This window comes from Podarcis tiliguerta (genome assembly GCF_965153285.1).
Source record: "Podarcis tiliguerta genome assembly, chromosome: 3".
NCBI classification, from domain to species: domain Eukaryota; kingdom Metazoa; phylum Chordata; class Lepidosauria; order Squamata; family Lacertidae; genus Podarcis; species Podarcis tiliguerta.
This window is the reverse complement of record NC_139536.1, coordinates 70,631,366-70,654,188: the sequence shown is the minus strand read 5'-3', so window position 1 is coordinate 70,654,188 and position 22,823 is coordinate 70,631,366. Positions and strand designations below refer to the sequence as shown.

General features: G+C 39.5%; 1 protein-coding gene and 1 long non-coding RNA gene across 4 annotated transcripts in view; one reads left to right on the top strand and one right to left on the bottom strand.

Annotated features, from left to right (window-relative positions):
• Positions 1-81: 81 nt before the first annotated feature.
• On the top strand, positions 82-14,963 carry LOC310674400. Of its 2 annotated transcripts, XR_014509558.1 has the most exons (5): positions 82-105; positions 335-416; positions 1,660-6,957; positions 9,831-9,895; positions 11,532-14,963. It is a non-coding gene; the product is annotated as an uncharacterized lncRNA (long non-coding RNA). The 2 variants fall into 2 exon arrangements; XR_014509557.1 differs by lacking the exon at positions 9,831-9,895.
• Positions 7,540-22,823, bottom strand: part of PDSS2 (decaprenyl diphosphate synthase subunit 2) — a 67,297-nt gene continuing 52,013 nt past the window's right edge. For both annotated transcript variants that reach the window (XM_083433575.1, XM_083433576.1), the window contains 4 exons: positions 17,752-17,925; positions 16,428-16,559; positions 14,971-15,006; positions 7,540-8,570 (listed from right to left, as the gene is read on the bottom strand). In XM_083433575.1, the coding sequence (XP_083289701.1) occupies positions 8,412-8,570; positions 14,971-15,006; positions 16,428-16,559; positions 17,752-17,925 (501 nt within the window). In that variant the 3' untranslated portion in view covers positions 7,540-8,411. The remainder of the gene's footprint in view (positions 8,571-14,970; positions 15,007-16,427; positions 16,560-17,751; positions 17,926-22,823) is intronic.

Below are 22,823 nucleotides of genomic sequence, written 5' to 3'. Positions count from 1 at the left end.
TACTAATATCCCAATTGGCAGAAATTATTGGCAGAATTCCAACAGCTGTTGCAGTTTCTCTCACCCCTGTGTAACAAACTGCCTTCCACATGAGAGCTATTCAAGGTAAAGGAATCCCACCTGCCTTTGCACCGTTAATCATATATGTAATTAAAGAGTTAAATGATTTGGTACTTAGTTCTGCAGTCTTATTTGCTTACCTGAAATGCTTTACATTATGTTTAGCAAAAACACATTTTTAAAGTAAAGAAAAGCAAAAGTGTGCAAACCAGACTCTGCTTCAGAAATGAGAAAACATTTGCCAATTTGAACTCCACCTCATTTCTTACTCTAGAGTGTTGGCCTCAGGCACTGTTCCCATTAGGGGACCCAAGCCCAGAAGGGACCCTGCAGGCCTCAGCTACCCATCCTGGAATGTGACTATACCGTTCCTCTACCAATTCTGATTGAAAAACGAATAAAAGGCACTGCAATTTCAAATAGACTATGCACAGTAAGTTTTGCACACTTGTTCATATGCGAAACAAAAACATTTGGGTGTGCTTTGCAGTGTTTTCAGTTTCCATTTTCATGCCTTTGATTCAGAAGTTACTATTTGATGCTTTTAAGAAACACCTCCGACTTAATTGGGGGGTGTCTGCTTTTCTTCTAGTTGTAATTAAAATTCACAGAGGGAAATGCAAGATTTATGATCTGGAACAAGCAATGGTCCCGAGGACCTTTAGAAGTAGCAGTTTATTTAATTTGAAAGCCTGAGACTGGTACCAATGCAATCAATAAAATGCAGTCTGCACAGATTTAATAATCTTATTGCAGTAAATACATGCAAAAACTACCCCATAAGCTTAATACTTATATTTCCATTTCCCCTTCATTTAATGTGGGATTGAGTAGCATATTCTTGCTAGGCTTATAGCCTGGATATTGGTGCATAGATGTCAGAATGATTGTGATTTGGTACTGTGGCAACAGATCATCTTTCACATACCCTCATTTGCCTCTATCATAAGAGGCTAGTCATTAGGTCAGGGTGGGGCTGAGCCCTACCAGTATTTTTTCTGCAGGGCAGAATCCAAAACTGAAGCCCAGCAATCCTGCATCACCAACAGGCAGATTCCTAAATTTCCTGCAATTCAGGAGTCTATTCTGTTAAATTTTTTCTGCCAATCACTGCCATGGCCAACAAGTTCTACCCTTCACCTTTGTCTCCAGGAGTAAAAGAAAAAAATAAAACCCCACTGGTTTGTCAAATCCAAATACAACATCCTTTAAATCTCCCTACACATACCAGGATATTCTTATTTGATCCAGCCCCCTTTATTCTAGGTTCCTACAGGTGTAGCCTGTTCAGAGATCCAGTTAACCTGACCCTTATCCAGGACACTCCATTCTATTTCCTATTCCTGCTTTTTAATTCCCTAAAGGTTGTTGGTTGTTTTTTTAAAATGTGGTGCTTCTGCAAATCTTGGTATTTCTGTAAGCCTGTTGATACTGCATGTAGATGGTGGTGTTTTGGCTACTAAAGTATTCACAGATAACTGAGTTCACTATTACTTCATATAAGATTATTGTGTTTCTCATCTATTCATGCCTGATGTGCAAGTGCGGGTTGGGCAGCTGATCTTACATAATCATATACTTGTTGATCCACCATTTCAGGCAGAGATGCTGAAACATGAGGCATAAACATTTAGGATTGGGATGCTAATGCAACAAGTTTAAACTGTATTCTGAAAGCGCTGGTGAACACAGCCTATATATTTCTGCCATCTATGAATAAACTGCTTTATTAGCTAAAACGTTGAGAGTAGATTTGCCAAGACAAAACCACATTTCGGTAACATCCTTTGTTTCAAGCACTTTGTTATGCTGCTGTTGATCATAATGATGCAAACAACGAAGTAATTGTACAAAATTGTTGCCGCTGATTTACATATGAAATGCACACCTTCCACTGCTGCATGCCAGCATTGTTGAACTAGGTTATAAATAGTGGATGTGGATGTGGGGGGGGGGGGGAGAGAAAATGGTCTCTGATGAGCAAAAGCGAGGAATGAAGAGTTTTTCAAACCATTTTGAAGTTGGGAGATTTTTCACTGAAATCATTTCGCATTCATTTTGTAAAAGGAGAGCTGCACAGAAACTCCCACAAGTAAATTTCTCTGTTTCTCAAAATAAAAAACAACAGAATCCTGGAGCTAGGTGAAAAGTAGAAGTCATTCAGTTTATTGGGGTTTTCTTAATTGTAGTGCGAAGGAGTCTGTTCTGTCAGCACAAGCATATCTGCTTTCCTGAGCAATCTCCCCTCCCCCCATGCTGTTCTGGGGGTTCCCCAGACCCTCCAGAGCAGATTTGGGGAGCGCACTGGAGGAGAGGCAAAAAGTCCCAACTTGTGCTGGCTTCCGCTTAGTGGGTCAGAAGCCCCTACTGGGCCACAACCTGATTTAAGTGGTCACAACAGAAGCATTACAAACATAAAAATATATTGTTTTAAAAAAGAAGTGCTCCTCAGAAACTTGTTTGTGCTAAAGGTGAGTCGCAGGTCTGAAAAGGTTGAAAACTGCTGGTCTAACTTTGTACTAAAATCCACACCGCAAAATAAGTTCCAAATAATTTAGATCAGAGGTAGGCAACTTGTTGTCATTTAATACAGGCAGCAAGGAGATAGAGCAGAGATAGAGCAGAGAGAGAGAGAACAACTTGTATATAAAAAGGTAATTCAGTGAGCCCAGTATTGCAAATTTAAGTTAAAAGAGAATCCTGGGTTTAGATAGGTTGAAGTCCATTAAGAAAACCAGTAGTTTTCAAGCTTTCTGCCCAGAGAGAATCTCTTCTTGTCTACTTGCCTTCCAAGGACTGTCCTACATATTTGCCATGTGTATTTGTGTATTTATTGCATTAACATTCTGTGGTTTCTTCTACTGCACACGGACACTCATTAATCAGTTGCCAGGTTTTGTGCTACTGCAGGAACTGTGGTCATGTTTTAGGGTGCATTCAGTGTTCTCCTCCAGTCATGCCTAGTAGTGCAGTATCACTAAAAAGTGGGTGAAATTCAGAAAGGTGTGTCCACTGAGGAACCACTAATACATTTTCTAGATACACCCTACAAAATTCCCTATAAAAGTGGTAAACACATGACCTATAACATGACCTTTAAATATATATATATATATAGGTAGCTGGTAGAAAATGCAACTGACAAGCCAGTAGTAGCTTTGGGGGAGTAATGAGGCAGCATTGACAGCTCTCTTGGCCCAAGCTCAGTTTGGGTATACATAAAAGAAAATGATAGGCAAATGATAGGGAACTCTCAGGTGACTAGCAAATAAGCAAGGAGAGCACTGGTTTTTCTGTACTAAGGATGTAAAGGATTACTTTAGCATCTTTGGGTCTGACTTACATTTTTCTATTCCACATTTTTGGTTAGGCAAATAACTTTCCTATCATCAAGTTAATACTGCACTGCAAAAATGTTTTCTTAACACCATTATGTTTTTAATAATATTGTTGCCAAAGGGTTGTTAGGAAATAAAATAGTCATTTGAAAAACAATAGAGTCTCTAAATTTACCTTCACGAACCTGATGTCCTCCCAATGTTTTGGGTTGCAACTCCCATCAGGACGCCAGCACACTGCTGTAAGTTTAAAGCACCTGGAGAGCACCAGGTTGGTAAAGGCTGCCCTAAACTGTATTAAGAAAAACTTTTTAAAAGAAAGTTGAAAGGTGTTCACAGAATATTTAATCAAAGGCCAACAATTCTATCATGCACACTTTAAATGATAATGTGCTTTTACCATTTGTCACTGAACTTTTATACCTTTTGATTTAAAAGAAGATATTAGAAGTTTAAAACATGCATTCATTTTATTTTATGGATGAGAGGAATCAACTCTCTTCCATCACAGGCATTTTTAAAAAACACTGATTCAATCCATTATTAAATGGAGGATTCAGAGCATCATAGAAGTGTAAGAATCTCTTACACATGGGGGAGCCAAAGTACTCTTCTGACTAATGAAAAGGGTTACAGTGATTTTAGACAGTAGTTGAGCAAGAACTTAAGATAATTTGAAGGGAAAGGGTACTATAAAACCTGGGTATGCTATGAGCAACACTAACTTTTCAAAAAACTGAAGGAGGTGGGTCTAATTCGGCTGGTTTGTAAAACTTGCTTTTTCATTTAGATGGCAGGTATTTTTATGCTTCATTATCTGTGCTAGGTTTGACCACAAAGTCAACTACTATACAAACACACCTACAGGAAAAAAAAATGAATTGAGGAAGATGTTATGGACAATACATGGAGATTTTCAGTAGAATAAAATGTCTGCAGATTTTTTTTAGTAATGAAAGATTTTTGGACTACCTGTGTAATCTTTCTTTCTGCTGTAGAGATACTGTATTGTTGATATCCTTGAGGATCAGCAAAAAATCTTCATACATGTGATGTGTTACTATTGGAGTCATAAAGTCCTTGTGCCTATCTACTCTTTGTGCCTATCTACTCTTCTCTGTGCAATAAGACACCAGGATCCTCTCCATTTATCAGTGGTAACAGAGGATGTGAAGTCTACAGTGCTCTATATAAGATAAGATGGTAGAAGTTATGTCTGTCTGTGAGGGAAACAAGCTCTCACAGAAGTTGAAAACACTGACATATTACAAATGCTGAAATAAATAGTTTGAAGGTTTGTAGCAGTTGTTCTCACTCACCAACACGTTCTTAGATTGGAGAAAGTCGCTTTGCAGTGGTAACCAGGGCTTTTCTTCAGCAGGAACTCACCGGAACTCAGTTCCGGCACTTTTCAGGTAGGTGTCATTGCCATTCTAAGAGAACGAGGGAGGCTTTCATGGTGAGCTGCAGCACCTCTGATTCTAAAAAAACAGCACTTGTGCTAACCAAGAATGTCTATTTTATTTACAAGCAGTAAAAAACTGCATTTTTGCTACCTCTGTAGCTCACAAAACATTCTGCATTAATAAATCAGGTTTTCTCTATACCTTTACACATAAATTATAATTTATCTTAATATTACAGATTGAAAAGTACAGACCAGGAGATTGAGTGGTTTGTGTAAAGTCACTCAGCAATCCTGACAGAACCACCTGAACCTCCTGATCATGTTTCTTGAAAGAGGCTATCTTGAGTTCAAGTGGTGAATTGGGGTGTGTGTGTGATTTCTGTGCCTTTAATGTAACAGAAAAGCACTTCTAAAAATCCTATGATTACCTACCAAAGAACTGGAATATTTTTCTAATCACTTAATAGGACCAACCGCTAAAGGATCAAGCCTTTCACTTTTTACTGTCATACTTTATACTGAGAAATGTTAGGTTAAAAAACATACTTAAAGGTACTAAGAACTACCAAGTTAGGTAGCTCCAAATTAAGAAATGCAATATATTTTGTATATGCACACCTCTTGTCAAGGCCTATTGATAGTCTTCAGTTATTTAAAGTCACATCATTTTTGTCAGAAGTCAAAACAGCTTTGACTGGAATAGTTTGTAAAAATACATATCATATGCAATTTTACTATAGTGGCTTAAACTGCAACCCTAAACTTTAAAAAACAATAGTAACAAGCTGTAGCAAAAACCCCCAGTATATTTTAATATATTGGTATCTGCAGTCTTGCATAGTTCAGGGGGCAATGTTTTTGTTCAGTGCTTCAGTGAAATATCCTGCTAATGCGCACACATGAGCTTAATCCCTCAGAAACTTCTGCACAATCCAACAGGTATATCTCCTTCAACTGCCTTATCATTTTGTAGACTTGTTTAATAAGCCACTAGTTGATGTAAAAGGTTTGCTTGCTAGGATGAAGCATCCTTTGCCCATCTAGTAAATATATTGCTTAAGAGTGTTGTTGAATTTGGTTGCACCAGAATCAAGGGGAACAATTAAATAGGTGCAATGATACCATTAGTAGAAAACCATGCACCTCATCCACCATGAAGTTGTTAAGACAACTGTGTTAACACAGAACTCACCATCAGATACAATTGTACTTGCATATGTGAGGTTTGGAGTCCAAATTCAGAACAAACGTTTAGACTTCAAAAATATATTTGCTGATTATTTTTAAAAGGTGTCATGCAAGCTAAAATGATGTCTAAATCAAGACACTTGCCAGAAATGCTCAGGTAGATGCCACAATTCAGCCCTTATATAAGTAAGTCTGCACCACTTAGTCCCAAGAGTTCTTGAGCTGTACCATTTAGAAATAGTTTATTGAATATGTATTGGGTTCCAGCTCATTTTTTCACTAATAAGATTATACTGGTGATGTTAGCTGCCAAGAGCAGGACTTGGTCATTTTCTGGAGTTGTGTTGTAACTTGGCCTTTGAGGTTCCTCATCCCTAACCTAAGCAATAGTCTAGCATGATGCCAATGAGCATAGGTGAGCTTTAGGCTTAAGTGTTGCCTCTCCATTTTTCTTCTCCTTCTCCTCATGCGGTTGGAAGGAGACAAGTTTGCCATTTCGTCTGAACTGCCAAATGGTGGTTAACATTAGGGGTGAAATTAAACATTGCTATTACAAACGTTCCATCTGTGCATACATTTCAGCTTGCCAGAGGGAACAATTGCCTTCTTCCCATGTGCTGTTCTGGGGGATCTCCCGACCTGCCCCCCAGCCAATTTTGGGTGTGTGGGTGGAAGAGGGGGCAAGTTCCATTGTAGAAGCCCTTACGCAGGGGTTCCATTGACAGGGTTTGTAAGGTGAATCCCACCCTAAGTATGGGTTATTTGAAACCAGCCAACTTGAAGGCCTGTTTCTGACATAGTTTCAACAACAACATTCTCTTTGAAATGGAAAATACATTTATAACCCCGGATGTCCTCTTTTTCCAGACTGAATGTTGTTCAAGAGTATATCAAGAACATAAATGGCTTGAGAATTCAACTGGTTTGATCTACATTTTCATCTAATTACAAAACTGAATTACAGTAAGCCAGCAATGTTTTTGTAGTACTAAAATTTAAGGTATCAAAATACATAAATCATGTTAAGCTTTTTTAAAGTCCTCTGAGAATCACATACTGGCCCATTATATAGAAGGTTTGCGACACTTCACTTTAGTGTGTGTGTGTGTGTGTGTGTGAAGAAGTTAACTGAAATAACTCCACTTAGTGTTTGAGAGGGAGAGAGCAATGTAATGAAATCTGTTTGCTGTGCTAGCTGTCTCCAGATTGGGCTGTAATTACACCACAGAAGGAAGAAAGGTAGCTGAGTCTCAATCTGGATCATTTATGTAAACTCAGCCTTCTTGTCAACGATGTTCTCAGATTGCAAGCATGCAAACCACAAAAATCATCTCCTATGAACAAAATAGAGACAGTGTCAGATTGCAGGCTTCTGATATACCTTGTATTCTCTCTGTAATTGGACTTTAACATCTGACACAGTAAGGTTAAAAAACTTCTCATGTAATATACATCTATTCAGGGAATGAAATCCTGTACAGAAGGGGGTAGGGGGAGGGGGAAGAATGATCCTTTACTCCTTTATGGCATAGAATTGACACACAGTTGTATGAAGAAGCATTTATTTGGTGTGAATTAAAACAAAATGTTCAGTAAATCAAGGAAAATGTAGTACCTGCGTTTGCTGAAATAAGTGGCATATTATACAGAAGGCAAATATATTACCCTGGAAGTTTAAAACCCCACCCACTGAACCAAATTGAAGACTATACAAACAGCACATTCAAAATTATTCTTTTCTGCAGAATGACATAAATATTACAAAGCTCTTACCATACCTGATGCGCGCTCTCAGCAACTCTTTCAAACACACAATGCATTAGGCAAAGGGTAATTTTATATGTAAATACATAACGAAACAGTGTGAGGAGACATAGCGGCATGTAGTCAGATAAAAGATTCCCTCCTTTCCCCTGCTAATTCATCGAGCTGCCCTTCATGTTGATAAATTGGTACATTAATTCTGGTTTTAAACAGCCCTCTCTCTGGCAGATTTAGAAAGCATTTCTCCCGACACCTGCAGCTTCAGGGCCCCCCTCTGTCTTCTCTAGTGCAGGAAAACCACAGGCCACCACACTGGCGCCATCCCTGGCTATGTCCAATCAATAAGGACTTATTTCCTGTCCATTTGCTGAGGTCACAGAAGCGAGTCTCATTAATTATTGCTACCAGTGCAGCCTCAAGTGTGCTTCTGGCATGACAAGTGAAAACTGTTTGACCTTTTTTCCCTAATTTTGTTTGTAGCAGTTCCGAAGGGTATATGTTAGTTTGGGAATGTGGTGAGTGGAACAGAAACACATTTTTTAAAGCCACTGACACATTTAGATGCGGAGCAATGGCAGATCTTGACGCTCTCCACTATTATCTGTTCTGCTCATTAGCGCAAACAAAAAGTGGCTCCTTTTCCCAATTGTAGATCATGAAAATCTTGTCACAGCATAAACAATGTTTTCTAAAGCAGATCTGGCCTCCGAGGGAGGGAAGCACTCCAGAGCCTCCAGTGCTCTGTTTCCATGGTAACGACATAGGTCAATAGCTGAAGTCACACCTTTGCCAGCCTTGATTGCATCTTGCAACTGTGAGAAAACACATGCACAATATCATCAGTTTTGACAGAAATAACTATATGCAGAATGCTAAGAAAACATTATGGATTCTGTATTTTCATGACCTGAGCTTCAAAGGACAGTCTCGTTAAACGACTGACAAAAAAAATGGAATCTACTATTCGATGAAACAACCCTAATCAATTTAATTGTTCTTTCATTTATTGATAATTCAAGATGCACCTTTCAAAGACTAATGTAACTGCAGCAGAAGGCTCTCAACTAGTCATGTGTACAATTCTTGCCTAATGGGAATAAGCCCAACAAATAAACTTGTACTTATAATAAATTCATTAATATGCATTTTTAACTGAATTTCATCACAAGCAAGTAGATTAATATGTGCATTTACTTTCATGTTGTGCAGACTACAGCACAGTGTATATTGTTCTGTTTACACATTGTAATTTTAATCTGGAGTATAATTTCAAAATATTAATCCACAACCTGTTTCCTTTGGAGTACCAAGAGGCAAACTGGCTGAAGAGTTCAGCCTATCTATGGGGATGACCCACCAAAGCCTGTTATTGTGCAATCTTCTTTCATAGGGGAATCAGATGGGCTTCTAGCTGGTCTAATTTAGATCAGTGGGCACTGTGTGCATTAGAAAACATTTGCTATCAGCAATCATAATTTCATCACTTTAGCACTGCATAACAGAAAAGGAAAAAACAATCTACAGTGGTACCTCGGGTTAAGAACTTAATTCGTTCTGAAGGTCCGTTCTTAACGTGAAACTGTTCTTAACCTGAGGTACCACTTTAGCTAATGGGGCCTCCCGCCGCCGCCGTGCGATTTCTGTTCTCATCCTGAAGGAAGGTTCTTAACCCGAGGTACTATTTCTGGGTTAGCGGACTCTGTAGCCTGAAGCGTCTGTAACCCGAGGTACCACTGTATTTCCGGATTTGTTTACAAGTATGACCAGGCCAAAAGTTAGATACATTTTAATCCCACTGATTCAACTGGAAAGTGTTAAGAATGTGCTTAACTTTACTGTTGAAATAAGTGAATATAAAATGCTTAATTTCATCTGAATCATGCACTGTATGAACCCTCTGCCTCACTAATGGAGAAGCGCACCATCATCTTGCACTGATGTGATAGGTTGCTTTCCCTAACCTGTCAAGATACAATGAAGGGGATATTTATTTATTATGTTTTATATCATGTCTTTCTCCAAAGAGCTCAAAGTGGCATACATGGTTCCACGCCCCTATTTTATTCTCACAGCAGTTAAATGAGTCAGGCTGAAAGACAACAATGGCCCAACGTCGCTCAGTGAACTTCATGGCTTAGTAGGTATTCAAGCCCGCGTCTCCCACCCAGTCCTAGCTCAGTAGTCTACAATACACGGGTGTACTGTTGTGCATCAGGAGTTATCAGAGTATCAAGTAACACAGGCACAGGAAAACTCCGGCCCTCCAGATGTTTGGGACTACAATTCCCATCATCCCTGACCACTGGTCCTGTTAGCTAGGGATGATGGGAATTGTAGTCCCAAACATCTGGAGGGCCAGAGTTTGCCTGTGCCTGAAGTAACATATTTATGCCCTGTGTACTAGGTATTAACTGTACAGAATATGTGCAAATGGAGAATGTCTCACAGCTCTGTTAGTGAGGCCATGTGTCCCTTATCTACTGAAGCTTTTGCAAAACAGGCAATGCTTCTAAGTTTGTTTACACACCAGTTACCCTGAAGTGACTACTGGGACAGGTTAGAAGAAGAAGATGACTCAATTATCCTGCCAGGGCTCCCCGCTACTTAACTCCTCCAACTTTAAATGAACCCCAGGGGAAATGCCCAAGTTTGCACATAATGCTAAGCCAAACAATGACTTACAATGTACAAGCATAAGTGTGGGTTTCCTAAGCAAAGATTTTGTCTGTTGTGCTCCTCCCCTAGTCTTGCTACTGCTGAGCTGCTTGGAAAGTAAGCCATGGTTTGGCTCAGTGTTATGTCTGAAGCCGGGCGTGTGCTTTTTCTCCCCCAGACAAAGCATGACCAATAAAGCAAAGAAGAAACACTGGCTATAGTTTGTGCTTTGCCTGCAGCAAGACAAGAAGAAGAAGAAGAAGAAGAAGAAGAAGAAGAAGAAGAGTTTGGATTTGATATCCCGCCTTTCACTCCCTTTAAGGAGTCTCAAAGCGGCTAACATTCTCCTTTCCCTTCCTCCCCCACAACAAACACTCTGTGAGGTGAGTGGGGCTGAGAGACTGTGACTGGCCCAAGGTCACCCAGCAGCTGCATGTGGAGGGGCGGAGACGCGAACCCGGTTACCCAGATTACGTGACTACCGCTCTTAACCACTACACCACACTGACAAATAAAACAAGACCTAGTTCAGACATAACTTTAAGTCAAACCATGGTTTAGTCTTGGGTAGTGCAGCAACAGAAGGACCAGGGGAGCAGCTGTAATGTTCACTCTGAGAATCCACACATTTGCTTGTTCATACTTAGTCATGGTTTGGCTTAGCATTATGTGTGAACTGGGTCTATGAAACCATAACTGATAATTATATGATCATTACATATGGAAGCTCTTAGAAACATTGAACACACATTCCTGTTGAAGGGTATATATAAAATTAAAAGGCAGGAAAGAAAAAATTCCTGCAAGTAAAAAAATTACTCTAAATGACATGAAAGTAACTTGAGAACTAGAAGCTGGCTGCAAGATCCATCTATTTTATGTAGGCAATTACACTTATATATAATGAATGGTTGTTCTTATCTAAACATGTAACTTAAGTGAATTAATTATGTATATTTGAGGATGAACTCAATTCTTAGCAAGGCATGGTACTTTAGTGCTCATGTCCCCATTCATAAAAAAATTATTTCCCACATTACTTAGCAGTATACTTCAGGGGAAAATAGGTTTTTATGATATGCATGTACAGTGCAACATTAATTAAGCATTTCTTTTAGAGCCAACCACACTATACAGGATGGAACAAAGTAAGTGGAGCAAGGTAAGAACAGAAACTTAATACTGCAAATGTGTGTTTGTTTTTATGCACATTTCTGATATTAGCAGGTGCTCCAATTGTGCAGCAAGCTGCTGATGTTTTGCTGAAGGTAAAAGGACATAAATTATTCTCTCAAATGGTGGACAGGTTAGAGAGATTGCTTTTAAAGAGGTGGTAGGCAATCATCACAGATGAATCCTTTAGAAATGGTCATATTCAGAAGGGAAGCTAAGGGCCAGCTACAGATCTTGTAACTCAATGTTCCTTAGAAACTTGAGATATTCTGTTCCGTAATGGCTCTCTCTAAATGTCCTTGAACTGAGATACGTTGTACTTTTATCTATTTATTTATATCCTGCCTCATTTTTAAATAACCCAAGATTGCTGACATAAGGCAGTGGAATACAATAAAAAACTAAAATCAACTAGACTAAGATAGCAGCATAAAAGTGTAATGACAGCTGTCCACTAAGTCATGACTAAAATCAAACTCCTCAAGATGCTTGCCTAAAGAGGAAAGTGAGAAAATTGTTTGCCAGAGAGAGCAAAGAGGTGTTCCATGTACTGCTTGCATTGGCCCCACCCACCACAAGCACATATTGCCCACTACTGTCAGCCCCACACAGGTGACCCACAAGGAAATGCAACCCTCACAGAAAAAGAGATCCCTCACCCCTGCTCTGAGGCCCAATGCCTCATTTCACGTAGCCTTTCTGCAACTCTGCATGGTCAATAACTATTCTGGGGGTTCCCTTATTTGCTGCATAGAATATATTTTCCATTTCTGAATGTAATTTTTTTCAAACTTGTGAGGTGGGGGTAGTGATTCCTATCAAAGTGTTTAGGAGGTTTTGAAGAGAATTTTAGAGCCTTCTGATTCTCTTTAGGTTCCACCAAAGAGGATACTGTAGTATTTACCCAAACTGTGAAAAGGACAGCAAAGACGAACAGCTAGTTCTCCTTCCCTTTGCAAATCTATTCCTCCCCGCCCCACCACAACTTTCACTCATCAGCACTATTTCATTTAGCGCTCCAAAGCATTTTCCCATTACCATACCTGAATACCTGAATCACCAGGGCAAATATATTCCAGCCTTGGCACCTATGAAACTCAGCAAAGCAAACCCCACACAGGAACAATCTATCAAATGCACTCACTGCATTCCAGCCATCCACAGCTTCCCATGCAACCACTTCACACCCCACAGCCCAAGCATCCCAGTAAGTCTCCCTGCTCCTACTGGGAATTCCCTGTCTCACTCACAACCTGCTTTTCACTTTCTATACATAAAACTGGCTGTCTTTTTCTTACAAGGCATCCTATATTTAACCTCATAACTTGCTAAAAAAAGAGAAGAAGAAAACTTAAATTGATTTGTGGTCAAGGAACTAACTAATGCATTAAGTGTTTGCCATGTTATGTACTGGATTTTCTAAATTTGTTTTCTCCTGTGAGGAACCATCTACTTTGCTAAGTGCTGATATTTAGACTACCAAAATGTTACCTTGAGATAGAGCCAATACATTTTGTAGCTAAGAGGTTTACTTTCCCCCATTACTGTTGGAATGCTTCATAATTAGTTGCTATAGATCAGATTGGTGTTTACGGCTCTACACATTCAACTTTCCTCTTTTTAAATGGCAGCTGGACAGTCATTAATTTTAACTGCTATATTTTATCTATCTTTTTTGGGTATACTATGATGCCGTTCTTCATGGCAACACATAGAACTGCACTGATATTCTAACCTGATGAGTCTTCAAGCAACCTAACTTTTGTATTATAATGCAAAGTTCCTGAGCAAATTATACCCACTATCTTCACACTGCTCACAAGATGCGAAACTAGAAAATTTAAATGCTAAAGAAGGAAGTTTCAGTAAGATTGGGTTTTTTCTTAAAAATATATGACGGTGCCAATCAGAAAAATATATTAATCTCTTCGTATAAAACTCTCATAGCAATGCATTTATTTTTAAAAAAACATTGTTCCATATACAGAGGGTTATACTGATGTACATAATTCTGTGATACCCAAAAGGCCTTTCAGGAGGGTGCTTAGATAAGCCATCTGCTACATTGGCTGCACAAGTTATAGTGTTTATCATCCGGCAGCTCAGATGCAGATAACTGTATTATGGAATATAAAGATCTGACTCCTCAAAAGAATAGTTTTGGAATAGGCTTTTTAGATATCAAAAAGGCTATTGATGTTTGTTATTATCAAATATCTGCCTTCAGTAGTCACCTGCACAAATGCTTCCCTGATCTGAATTATGCAAGGAACTCGTTTTTAGCTTTACAATAAATTATATCATGTATGAGATTAGCAGCATGAAACCAGTCAAGACACACAAAACTAGGTTGCAGTGCTCTGTGAAGAATAATCTTGCTTTGCCTTTTCCAAGCAAGTCAAAACAGAGAGATTGACTGCTATTCTAGTCCCCAAACAATGCCTTGCCAATACAAAATAGATATTTGCAACATACACCCCAGGCATACAGTGGTGATTTTTGTTGTTGTTAGGAGGCTTTTTTTGAGTGGGAGAGCTACATTGTGGTGTGAGGAATGTGCTAACTACAGTGCAAAATTTTAAATGACGGAAGGAGAGATATATGGCAGAGTCTGAGAGATCTGGACTCTAGTTGGGACTCTAGCAAATGTCACACAAGCATGCACACAAGAATTATTAGCTGTTTCCTTAAATATGACTATATCCAGCTGTGCTGTCCCTTCTGATGTCTTATCAGGAGAAAGTATCAACAGGAGCTGCTGCAGTGGAAATTCTCTTCTTCAAAGGAGGAATTTCTAGCACTGATCCAAATTCACATGCATCTAACCCCAATGGTCCTCTTCTAATGCTTCTTTAGTCACTGAGTACTGAGGGAAATGACTTTTCCCCCTCTCTGGAACAAGTCATCTATAATCATCATACTGGATCAATAATTTGTCTGTGTGTGATAGCCATACTCCAGAATACAGGGCTGAAGTATAAACAGACTGATTAACTACTTGTGAGCAAATGACTGTAGTAGCTGAAATGGGCATTTTGAAATAATGGAATACTGGGATGAGGGTACTATTTTAGAATACAAGCACTTATTGGCAACACTGGCACCATATTTTGTATGCATATACCAGCATTTATTGTATCATAACTGCAGTGGGCTACTATGCAAGACCATTTTTTTTGGTTGAAAAGCAGGATGAAAATAATTAACAAATAAAATAAAGGAAATGATGAGATCTACTCCATCATGCATAAGATGTTACTGGGCCAACTAAACACTGCATACACATGCACAGACTTGACTAAAGCCATTTGAGAGAGAGAGAGAGAGAGAGAGAGAGAGATGGAACTTCTAAAAATAAGGCATGGTTTTTAAGCATTTACTTACCTTTGTATAGTCTATTAAGTTTCCTTTAACTTGAGCCTGAAACAACACAAGGATAAAAGTTAAAATCTGTTTTATTGTCTAAGGTATTATAATTCTGAGACCGCATGCTTCAAAATTTGTGTCATTGTCTATGAGATTATAATTCTGAGACTGCAGATTTCAAACTAAACAATGGAAAACAAACATATTTCATCTAAAATAAGACACACAGATGGGCCATCGAAGGCAGTTGCAGAGAGAATGCCAAGTGCACCAGTGAACTGGTTCAATCAACTGTTATTCTAGTTCAGCCTTTCTCAACCAGGTACTCTTCAGTTTTTTTAGACCATTTTGGCCATTGGCTATGCTTGCTGGGGCTGAGGGAACTTATAGTCCACAACGTCTGTTTCCTGTGCCTGTGAGAAAAGGGCTTCTCTGTGATGACTGTGTGGAAAGATTATAAAGAACTAAGTCTGCAGTCATAACCCTGCTTAGTTGGGAGTAAGCTGCACTGAATTCAATAAAGCATACACTGACCAAAGAACGTATTCATTAGAATAGATATGGATTTGTATCAAGATAGCAGCTTGAGAAGGGATAACAATCACAACATCAGAGAGCATATCAAAGCTAGTAGGCCTAAAATTAGTCCATCCAGCTGTGTTTTGAGTTGTAATCATATATGCATGAGCAGTTCCTTCCCTCTGCCTTCTCTTTGCTCTGTGCTTAGAAGTAATTAGTTGTTGAAAAACTAAAACTGTTATTTTATTTGTTTTAGTGGCAGATAATGCTTGCATGTTTTAATAAAATCCCTACAGAATACAAAGCAGAGCAGTGTCAGGCTCAGCGGTGTCTAATACTACGAATTTCGATAATCTTGTTCCCTTAAGTGTCATAGTATTTTTATTGTAATCTTCATTTCTTGGTACCAACACTTTTTTTTAATTGAATTTAAGTTGTAAATACACAGAAGCAGAATAATATTTTCATTTTATGCATGTTGGTTTGGTACCCATATGTTGGACGAATACACAGACACTTATGCCACATTCACTTGTATCACTGAATGGCAAAATCCGATGTTATACTAAAAACACAGTTTAGTGTGACAGGAACAAGAAAAACGTATGTGTTCCCCACCTCTCCTAGGCATGGCTGTGTAAAAGTTTGAAAGCTTTTGCTTCCCACTGTGCTTAACAATGATTTGACATTTTGTCTGAACTAACAAACTATGATTAATGCTAACTATGGTTTGGGACTCATTCCAAACAAACCATAGTTTCCAAACAAACTAAGTTTGTTGGTCTGGGCAAAGCAACAACTTCTGGTTAAACACAAACAGAAGCTAAAGCTTTTGAACTTCTTGTGGCTCCAGCAGAAGAAAAGAGAGATTCACATGAGCTAGAGACTCATTCTTCTTATGCTAAGCAAATGATGACTAAATAAGACTAAATATATGAACAGTGCTATTTGCCTACCTCTTCAATCTGCTTAATCCAGGCTTCTCTTCCAATGAGATCTTGATGCAAGACTACAGGAGCAGAATTTAAACTGAAGGCCACAGAATCATTAGAACTTTCATTCAAAAATGGCTGAATGTCGACATTTAGCTAGAAGGAGGAGGATCAAAATAGTTTGTAAAATAAAAGTAGTTCTTCACAGCTAATCCACTTCATCAGTGACTGACATCCCACGTGTGTGCAGAGTCTTATATATATTTTGTATGCTTGGCCATACAAAAATCCTTCAACCAACACACACTATTAAGGATTTATCAGGCTATTCCTGCCCCGTTGGTTCAAATCCAATTAATATTACCAGAGTCTCCAACTACAGTACAGTTTTTTAAGCATATTGGAAGATTCTGTGTCTGTGGATGTGCATACAAATGCCCTGTACTGTGGGAACTCTGTCAGAGCGTGCCAAACCACCACAAGTGTGTGCCAAATTCAGCACTTTACTTTCCCAATAGGAGCTAACAGAAATTATTTGATAATATGGGAGAAAGAAGTACAACTGCAGATACCAGAGTTAGGGGTTTAAGACTGCTCCCTGACTCTGGTAACCCAACCATTAAGAATGCAGCCTGCTCCTATGTGCACAACCCTACCCTGAGTTGTTTCTTGGTCATGCTTGTGACCTAGCTTTTTACAATGCATTGTTATGAAAGGAAAAATGACACACTACTGGTGCAAAACTCGGGCATGCTTAAATCCCAGTGAAATCAACAGAACATGCATTCAATAGTAGAATTAGCTCTTCAGGGTTCTTTCAGTGTGCACCATTAAAATCAGTTCAGCTGGCTGGCACACACAAGAAATTGGGACTTCTGTGTGATGGCCCCAGAACTGTGAAACTTCCTGTTGACTTGTTCCTTGCCCCACCTGTACAGGTGCTTAGGCAAGCATGGAATACTTTCCTCTTCATCCTCTTGAGGCTGTAATTATTTTGGGTGTTATGCAGCAATTTCTTAATTATTCTGAGCCCCCTCTTCTCCCCTGCATGCTGTTCTCCTTACCATCCCCCTCCCTAGCCAATTTCAGGAGGTAGGGAATGCAGGCACAGAATTGGGGGGGGAAGCCCTATTGTATACATGGATGTCCACTGATGGGGGCTGGTTAAGTGAATAGCTTTTATGCCTACAATTTGTGTGTGTGTGTGTGTGTGTGTGTGTGTGTGTATAGCAGCAGCAACCAAAACCTGCACCTGCTGACTACAAAGCTATGACAGAAAGAAAAGATACGTATGGTTCTTGTTCATTATATCAGCTTTTCAGCTACTGCAGTAAAAGGAAGGGCATACCTTATGACTCATAGACATGTGCTTTCCATACTTAAATGCCATATTCTGGATCCTTGCATCATGTTTTGCCAATTCCATTGCAGCTTGGCAGCTTTTTGCCAGCAAGGCACTATGGGATAGGAAAACTTGCTCCTTCCACGTTGATATCCCAATGTCATCTGTGAGACCATTTCCCTAGAAATGTAAGAAAGAGTGAGTAGAATATGCTCCAAATCGAGGTATTATTAAACACAACAGTGAAACCATCTACTCTACATGAGACCTTCATATGGCAGGTGAAGCAGTACATTCTGCAGTCATCTTCCATCTTAAGAAGTTGATGGAAATTATAGAAACCAAAAAATTTGAACAACTTTTAGCTTTTATATTATCTATGCACATGCTATTGGTGCCCATTATTAACTGAATATATTTTCTTTCACAACTGATTCCATTTAACCCACAAACCAAATGTGATTTCTTTATATATCTGTATATTTGAATTATAAAGTCATTGTATTTTAACCACCAGCAACTAATTACCAACCTGCTAATCTAAGTTTATGTAATGAAATGAACGTTTTACCCAACAGCAACATAAAAATTAAAAGCAAAAGATTTGCAAAAGTGACTCTGGAACTATGACTGCGAAAAAGCAGCCGTGGAGGCAGGGAGTTAGAGGAGAAGTGGTGAGTGGAGGAAGGAATAAGCAACTCTCTTCTCAGTGACTCTCCTCTTGCAATCCTTTGTTTTCCAGAGGAGAAGGAATTGCTGGAGCTTCAAGACACAGAAATTAGGCTGCCTTAATTTCATTGGCCCACCAGCTTCTTAAAAAAGCAAGTCTCTAGCCCTGCTAGAATGGGATGCAGGGTGGCGCTGTGGGTTAAACCACAGAGCCTAGGACTTGCCAATCAGAAGGTTGGTGGTTCGAATTCCCGTGACGGGGTGAGCTCCCATTGCTCGGTCCCTGCTCCTGCCAACCTAGCAGTTCAAAAGCTGTAAAAGTGCAAGTAGATAAATAGGTACCGCTCCGGCGGGAAGGTAAACAGCATTTCTGTGCGCTGCTCTGGTTCGCCAGAAGCAGCTTAGTCATGCTAGCCACATGAACCGGAAGCTGTACGCTGGCTCCCTCAGCCAATAAAGCAAGATGAGCGCCACAACCCCCGAGTCGGTCACGACTGGCCCTAATGGTCAGGGGTCCCTTTATCTTTACCTTTTAAGCCTGCTAGAAAGAAAGTTATGAGGCAAAATGTGCAGATACATTCAAAGCAACTGCTGTGTAATGAGCGTAGTGTTGCTACCTTGTCTATTCTCCAGGTACTAAGGAATGCTCCTGACAGGAACAGCCCTAGTGTGTGCATGCCCATGTGGGGGTGGCGGGTAGGAGAAAGAGATCTCCATAATCAGGACCAGCAAATCAAAGCTGTCTTCCCAGCATAGCATAAACATAAATTTGTCAGGAGTGGTTTTCTTTCTAATTTTGCATTATGCCATGCTCCCCATGGCAGCCACCCCCATTCATTTTGTGAACCAAAGAATTCTCCTTTTTTTGTGGAGGGAGGAACTTTACGTAAGATAGCAGTCCTTTTGCGACTTGTCTTCCTTGTCTCTTAGCCACCTTGAAGAGGATAAGAAATTTAAGGCTGTAACATGGATAAACGGCTACAAGGTTACTAAAACCTAGGATGCATTTTGTCATTGCCTTGAGGTTGAACCAGAAGGTGGATTTAAAAAATCCAAACAAAAAAAGAGATTGTAGGAAAAGACCTATGTCATCTAAACAATCCTGTTCCTGTCAATTTCTTCAATTAAATTACTTAGAAACAAGTAAGAACTAAATCTGCATGACACCATAATTTTCTAGCAAGGTATTATCTGTCATGAAATTGGTAACAAATGAAATAAAATCCCTCCATTCAGCTCTAATCTTCCTCCCTTGTGGCTATTGCCAAGGAGTGCTGGGTTGCAAGGGAGGAGATAATATGAGACTGATGGGAAAAGTAGTACAATTCTGCAAAGCCAACTTACTGAACATTGTATCAAAATTCATTGCTTTCAAATACACCATTAACTTGCATGAAGGAGGGGGGGAGGAAGAGGGGGGGAGAGAGAAGAAGGCAAGAGAAACCACATGTTTATAGCTATATATGTGATGACAAAATCAAGATGAAAACTTCAGCTATGTCTCATCTGACAGTTGTGTTTACTAAAACAACATTTGTTTTGCAAATTTCCTGGATTTCCAGAATGACAAGGAGAGATAAGAAAAGGCACCCAAACAACAAGTCCAGTTATTTGGCCACTGTCATTCTATTCAAAATAAGCTCCAAAGATGAAATGTTGAAGAACTGGTGACTGCATTTGGGACCAAACTTCCTCAGATTAAAAGAAGAAGAAAAAAAAGCTAAAAGCATGATGGACAATTAACATGATAGCCAGCTCAGAAATGTGATTTAGTATTATTCCACTTAAATTCCACTAAATCCCAGCCCTCATTAATGCAGAGATAAGAAGCATAAAATTAGTATATATATATATATATATATATATATATATATATATATATTAAAAAAATCTACAAAGGAACCTGACAGGGATGGGTTGAAGGGAGCTCACTGGTTCTCAAGCGAGGTACACATTTATTTTCAATTTCTACATTTATATCTATGCTATGACTTACTTGGGCAATCTAAGCAAGGCCAGAAGACTAAATATGAGCAACCTGCAGTTTTATTGAAAGGCTGTGGCTTCCAAAATACAAAGAACAATGGGTGCAAATCTACCAAGCACAGCTTCGTTCAGAACAAATCATTTCAATGGGGCTCCTGCCTAAGTAGCCCCTCTCTCTAGTGGAATGTCTATTTTCACATGATGCCACATTTGGTCAAACACCTGCACCAGTGCACCAGCCTGGAATGCCAGCACAAGGCCAATACTAGCACAGCAGTTGGGACGCTCTATCCTGAGCATCCTTTGCTAACAAAGGCAATTTTAAGATTGTGCCACAAGTTTATATGACTTGATTTTTCAAATGGTAAGTAGCAATGATAATACACAACACAAATCATTCGTTTTTACATAAAATACCTAAAATGTTCATGTTGCTCTGTGTTTCATCTTAATTCTTTTGGTGAGGTTTGTGAAATTAAAAACTAGCAACAGATTTGGGAACCGCAGTTATAACAACCTCTGTATGCTTGAGTTTTTAAAATAGCCTACTGGAGTAAAAGGCCATTCATCCCAAATGCCATTGCTGGGTATGGAACACTCACCCCCCCCCCCAGCCTGGGGAGGCAATGAAAAGGTTCTGTCAACAGAGACCTGTGCATGCAGACACATACAAGAGCTTGAAGCCACTTTCTCGCAGTGAAATCTTACACCAGTGTTTGTTGCAAGAGAGATGTAGACAGGTGGGGCAAACAACTTGAGAGAAGATGCTGATCTATGTGATCAGCACCCTTCCTCTTCGCAAAGTGATAGCTGGTTGTAAAAGACCAATGTGATTAGTCAGTCTGAATGATTGCTTAATTCATGCATGTACACACCCAGCTGTGGGACCGCACATGAGGAAGCGGCGTGAGTGGAATAATTTATAATGGATGGTGCTACTTTCCAGTGCTGGCCTATGCAAAACCTACTCATAATCTGCAGGGACCTCTTACAGAGTACTATATGGATCCTAAGCACATTATTTAGAAATAAATTCCATTGGAAATTCTTTCTACAAAATGCATTTAGAAATGGAGAGCATGGCTGACTTTCCCCGGAATCCATGTTAAGTATATTGCAGCAACTCCGACATTTCAGAGTTATGTTATCAAACCACATACCCTATTTCAAAGATGAAAGAAAGAAAGAAAGAAAGAAAGAAAGAGAAAGAAAGAAAGATATTCCAACTGGGGTGGGGAACTCACAGGGTACATTTTTGGCTACCGGGAAGGATTTTTAAAAGGTGGCAGTATGATAGCAAAGAGCATAAAAGAGCATTCTAAAATATAATCTAAATATACGTTTAAGTCATAGCCAACATGGTCTCATTCGGATTAAATCTTGGAACAAGGGTTTAGAAGAGGTGTGGGCAACCTGCAGCCTGTGGGCCAGGAGGGTTAACATCACTCTACCCAACTTTTCCCCATACCATCATCAGCTGGTGAACTCACTGCTGACACACCAAACTACTCCCTATTGCAAAGAGGTTTCAGACACCCTCATCCCATATGAGCCTCAAACAGGGATGTATAGGATATCTGAAAGCATTTGACTGGGAAGGGAACTAAAAAGCTGCCCTTTGAAAGCTGCCTACATACACACACACACACACACTTTTGAGCCACAGGAGCATGGGGGCTGTTGAAAACTGTTTGCAAGCAGCAAAAGTGTTTCCACACCTCTCTGCACCTGCTTTGAAGACCCAGCAACTGGAACTTCAATATGTGATGTCAGTTGATTGACAGGTGGATGGCCTCACCCACTTGTCAAATTTGCCAGGAAGTGGAGAGATAAGCATCTGGCCCAATGGCCAGATAAGGTTTCCCTCCCCTTGTTTAGGACCTGGGAGCAGGGAAGGGTGGAGTGGCTCTTACTGCCTTTATTTCTCAACTTCTATTTAACTCCTTTACTTGGTTTTGTGATGCGTTACTGCTGCTAAGCCTACTTAAAATGAATCTAGGTATGCTGCTAAGATCACTTGGATATCCCTGATTAAAACCCACAGCTTACTCATGATCCTTAATCATGGCTTGCAATACTTGCCAACAATTCACAACAGTTAGTTACTGTCAGCTGGAGATAACTTTAAATATTTACGTATCCCAGTTTCATGTGCCTTCATAATCCCAACCCAACTATCTTAATTTATCCCAGTGAAATGCAACTACTGGGACTCATATGCAATTATATTATTCTCTTCAAGGCTACAGAGAAAAAGGTACAATTCTTCGAGGACTTCAAAATGAAAAGCATGGTCTGCTATATTCCTACATTTTAATTCTGATAAACTGCAGTGTGTCGGATGTACCACTTGGCACTATAAACGTCAGTTAAATCTAAATCAGAACAATGCACAGACTTAAAAAATTGCCATTTGGATCACT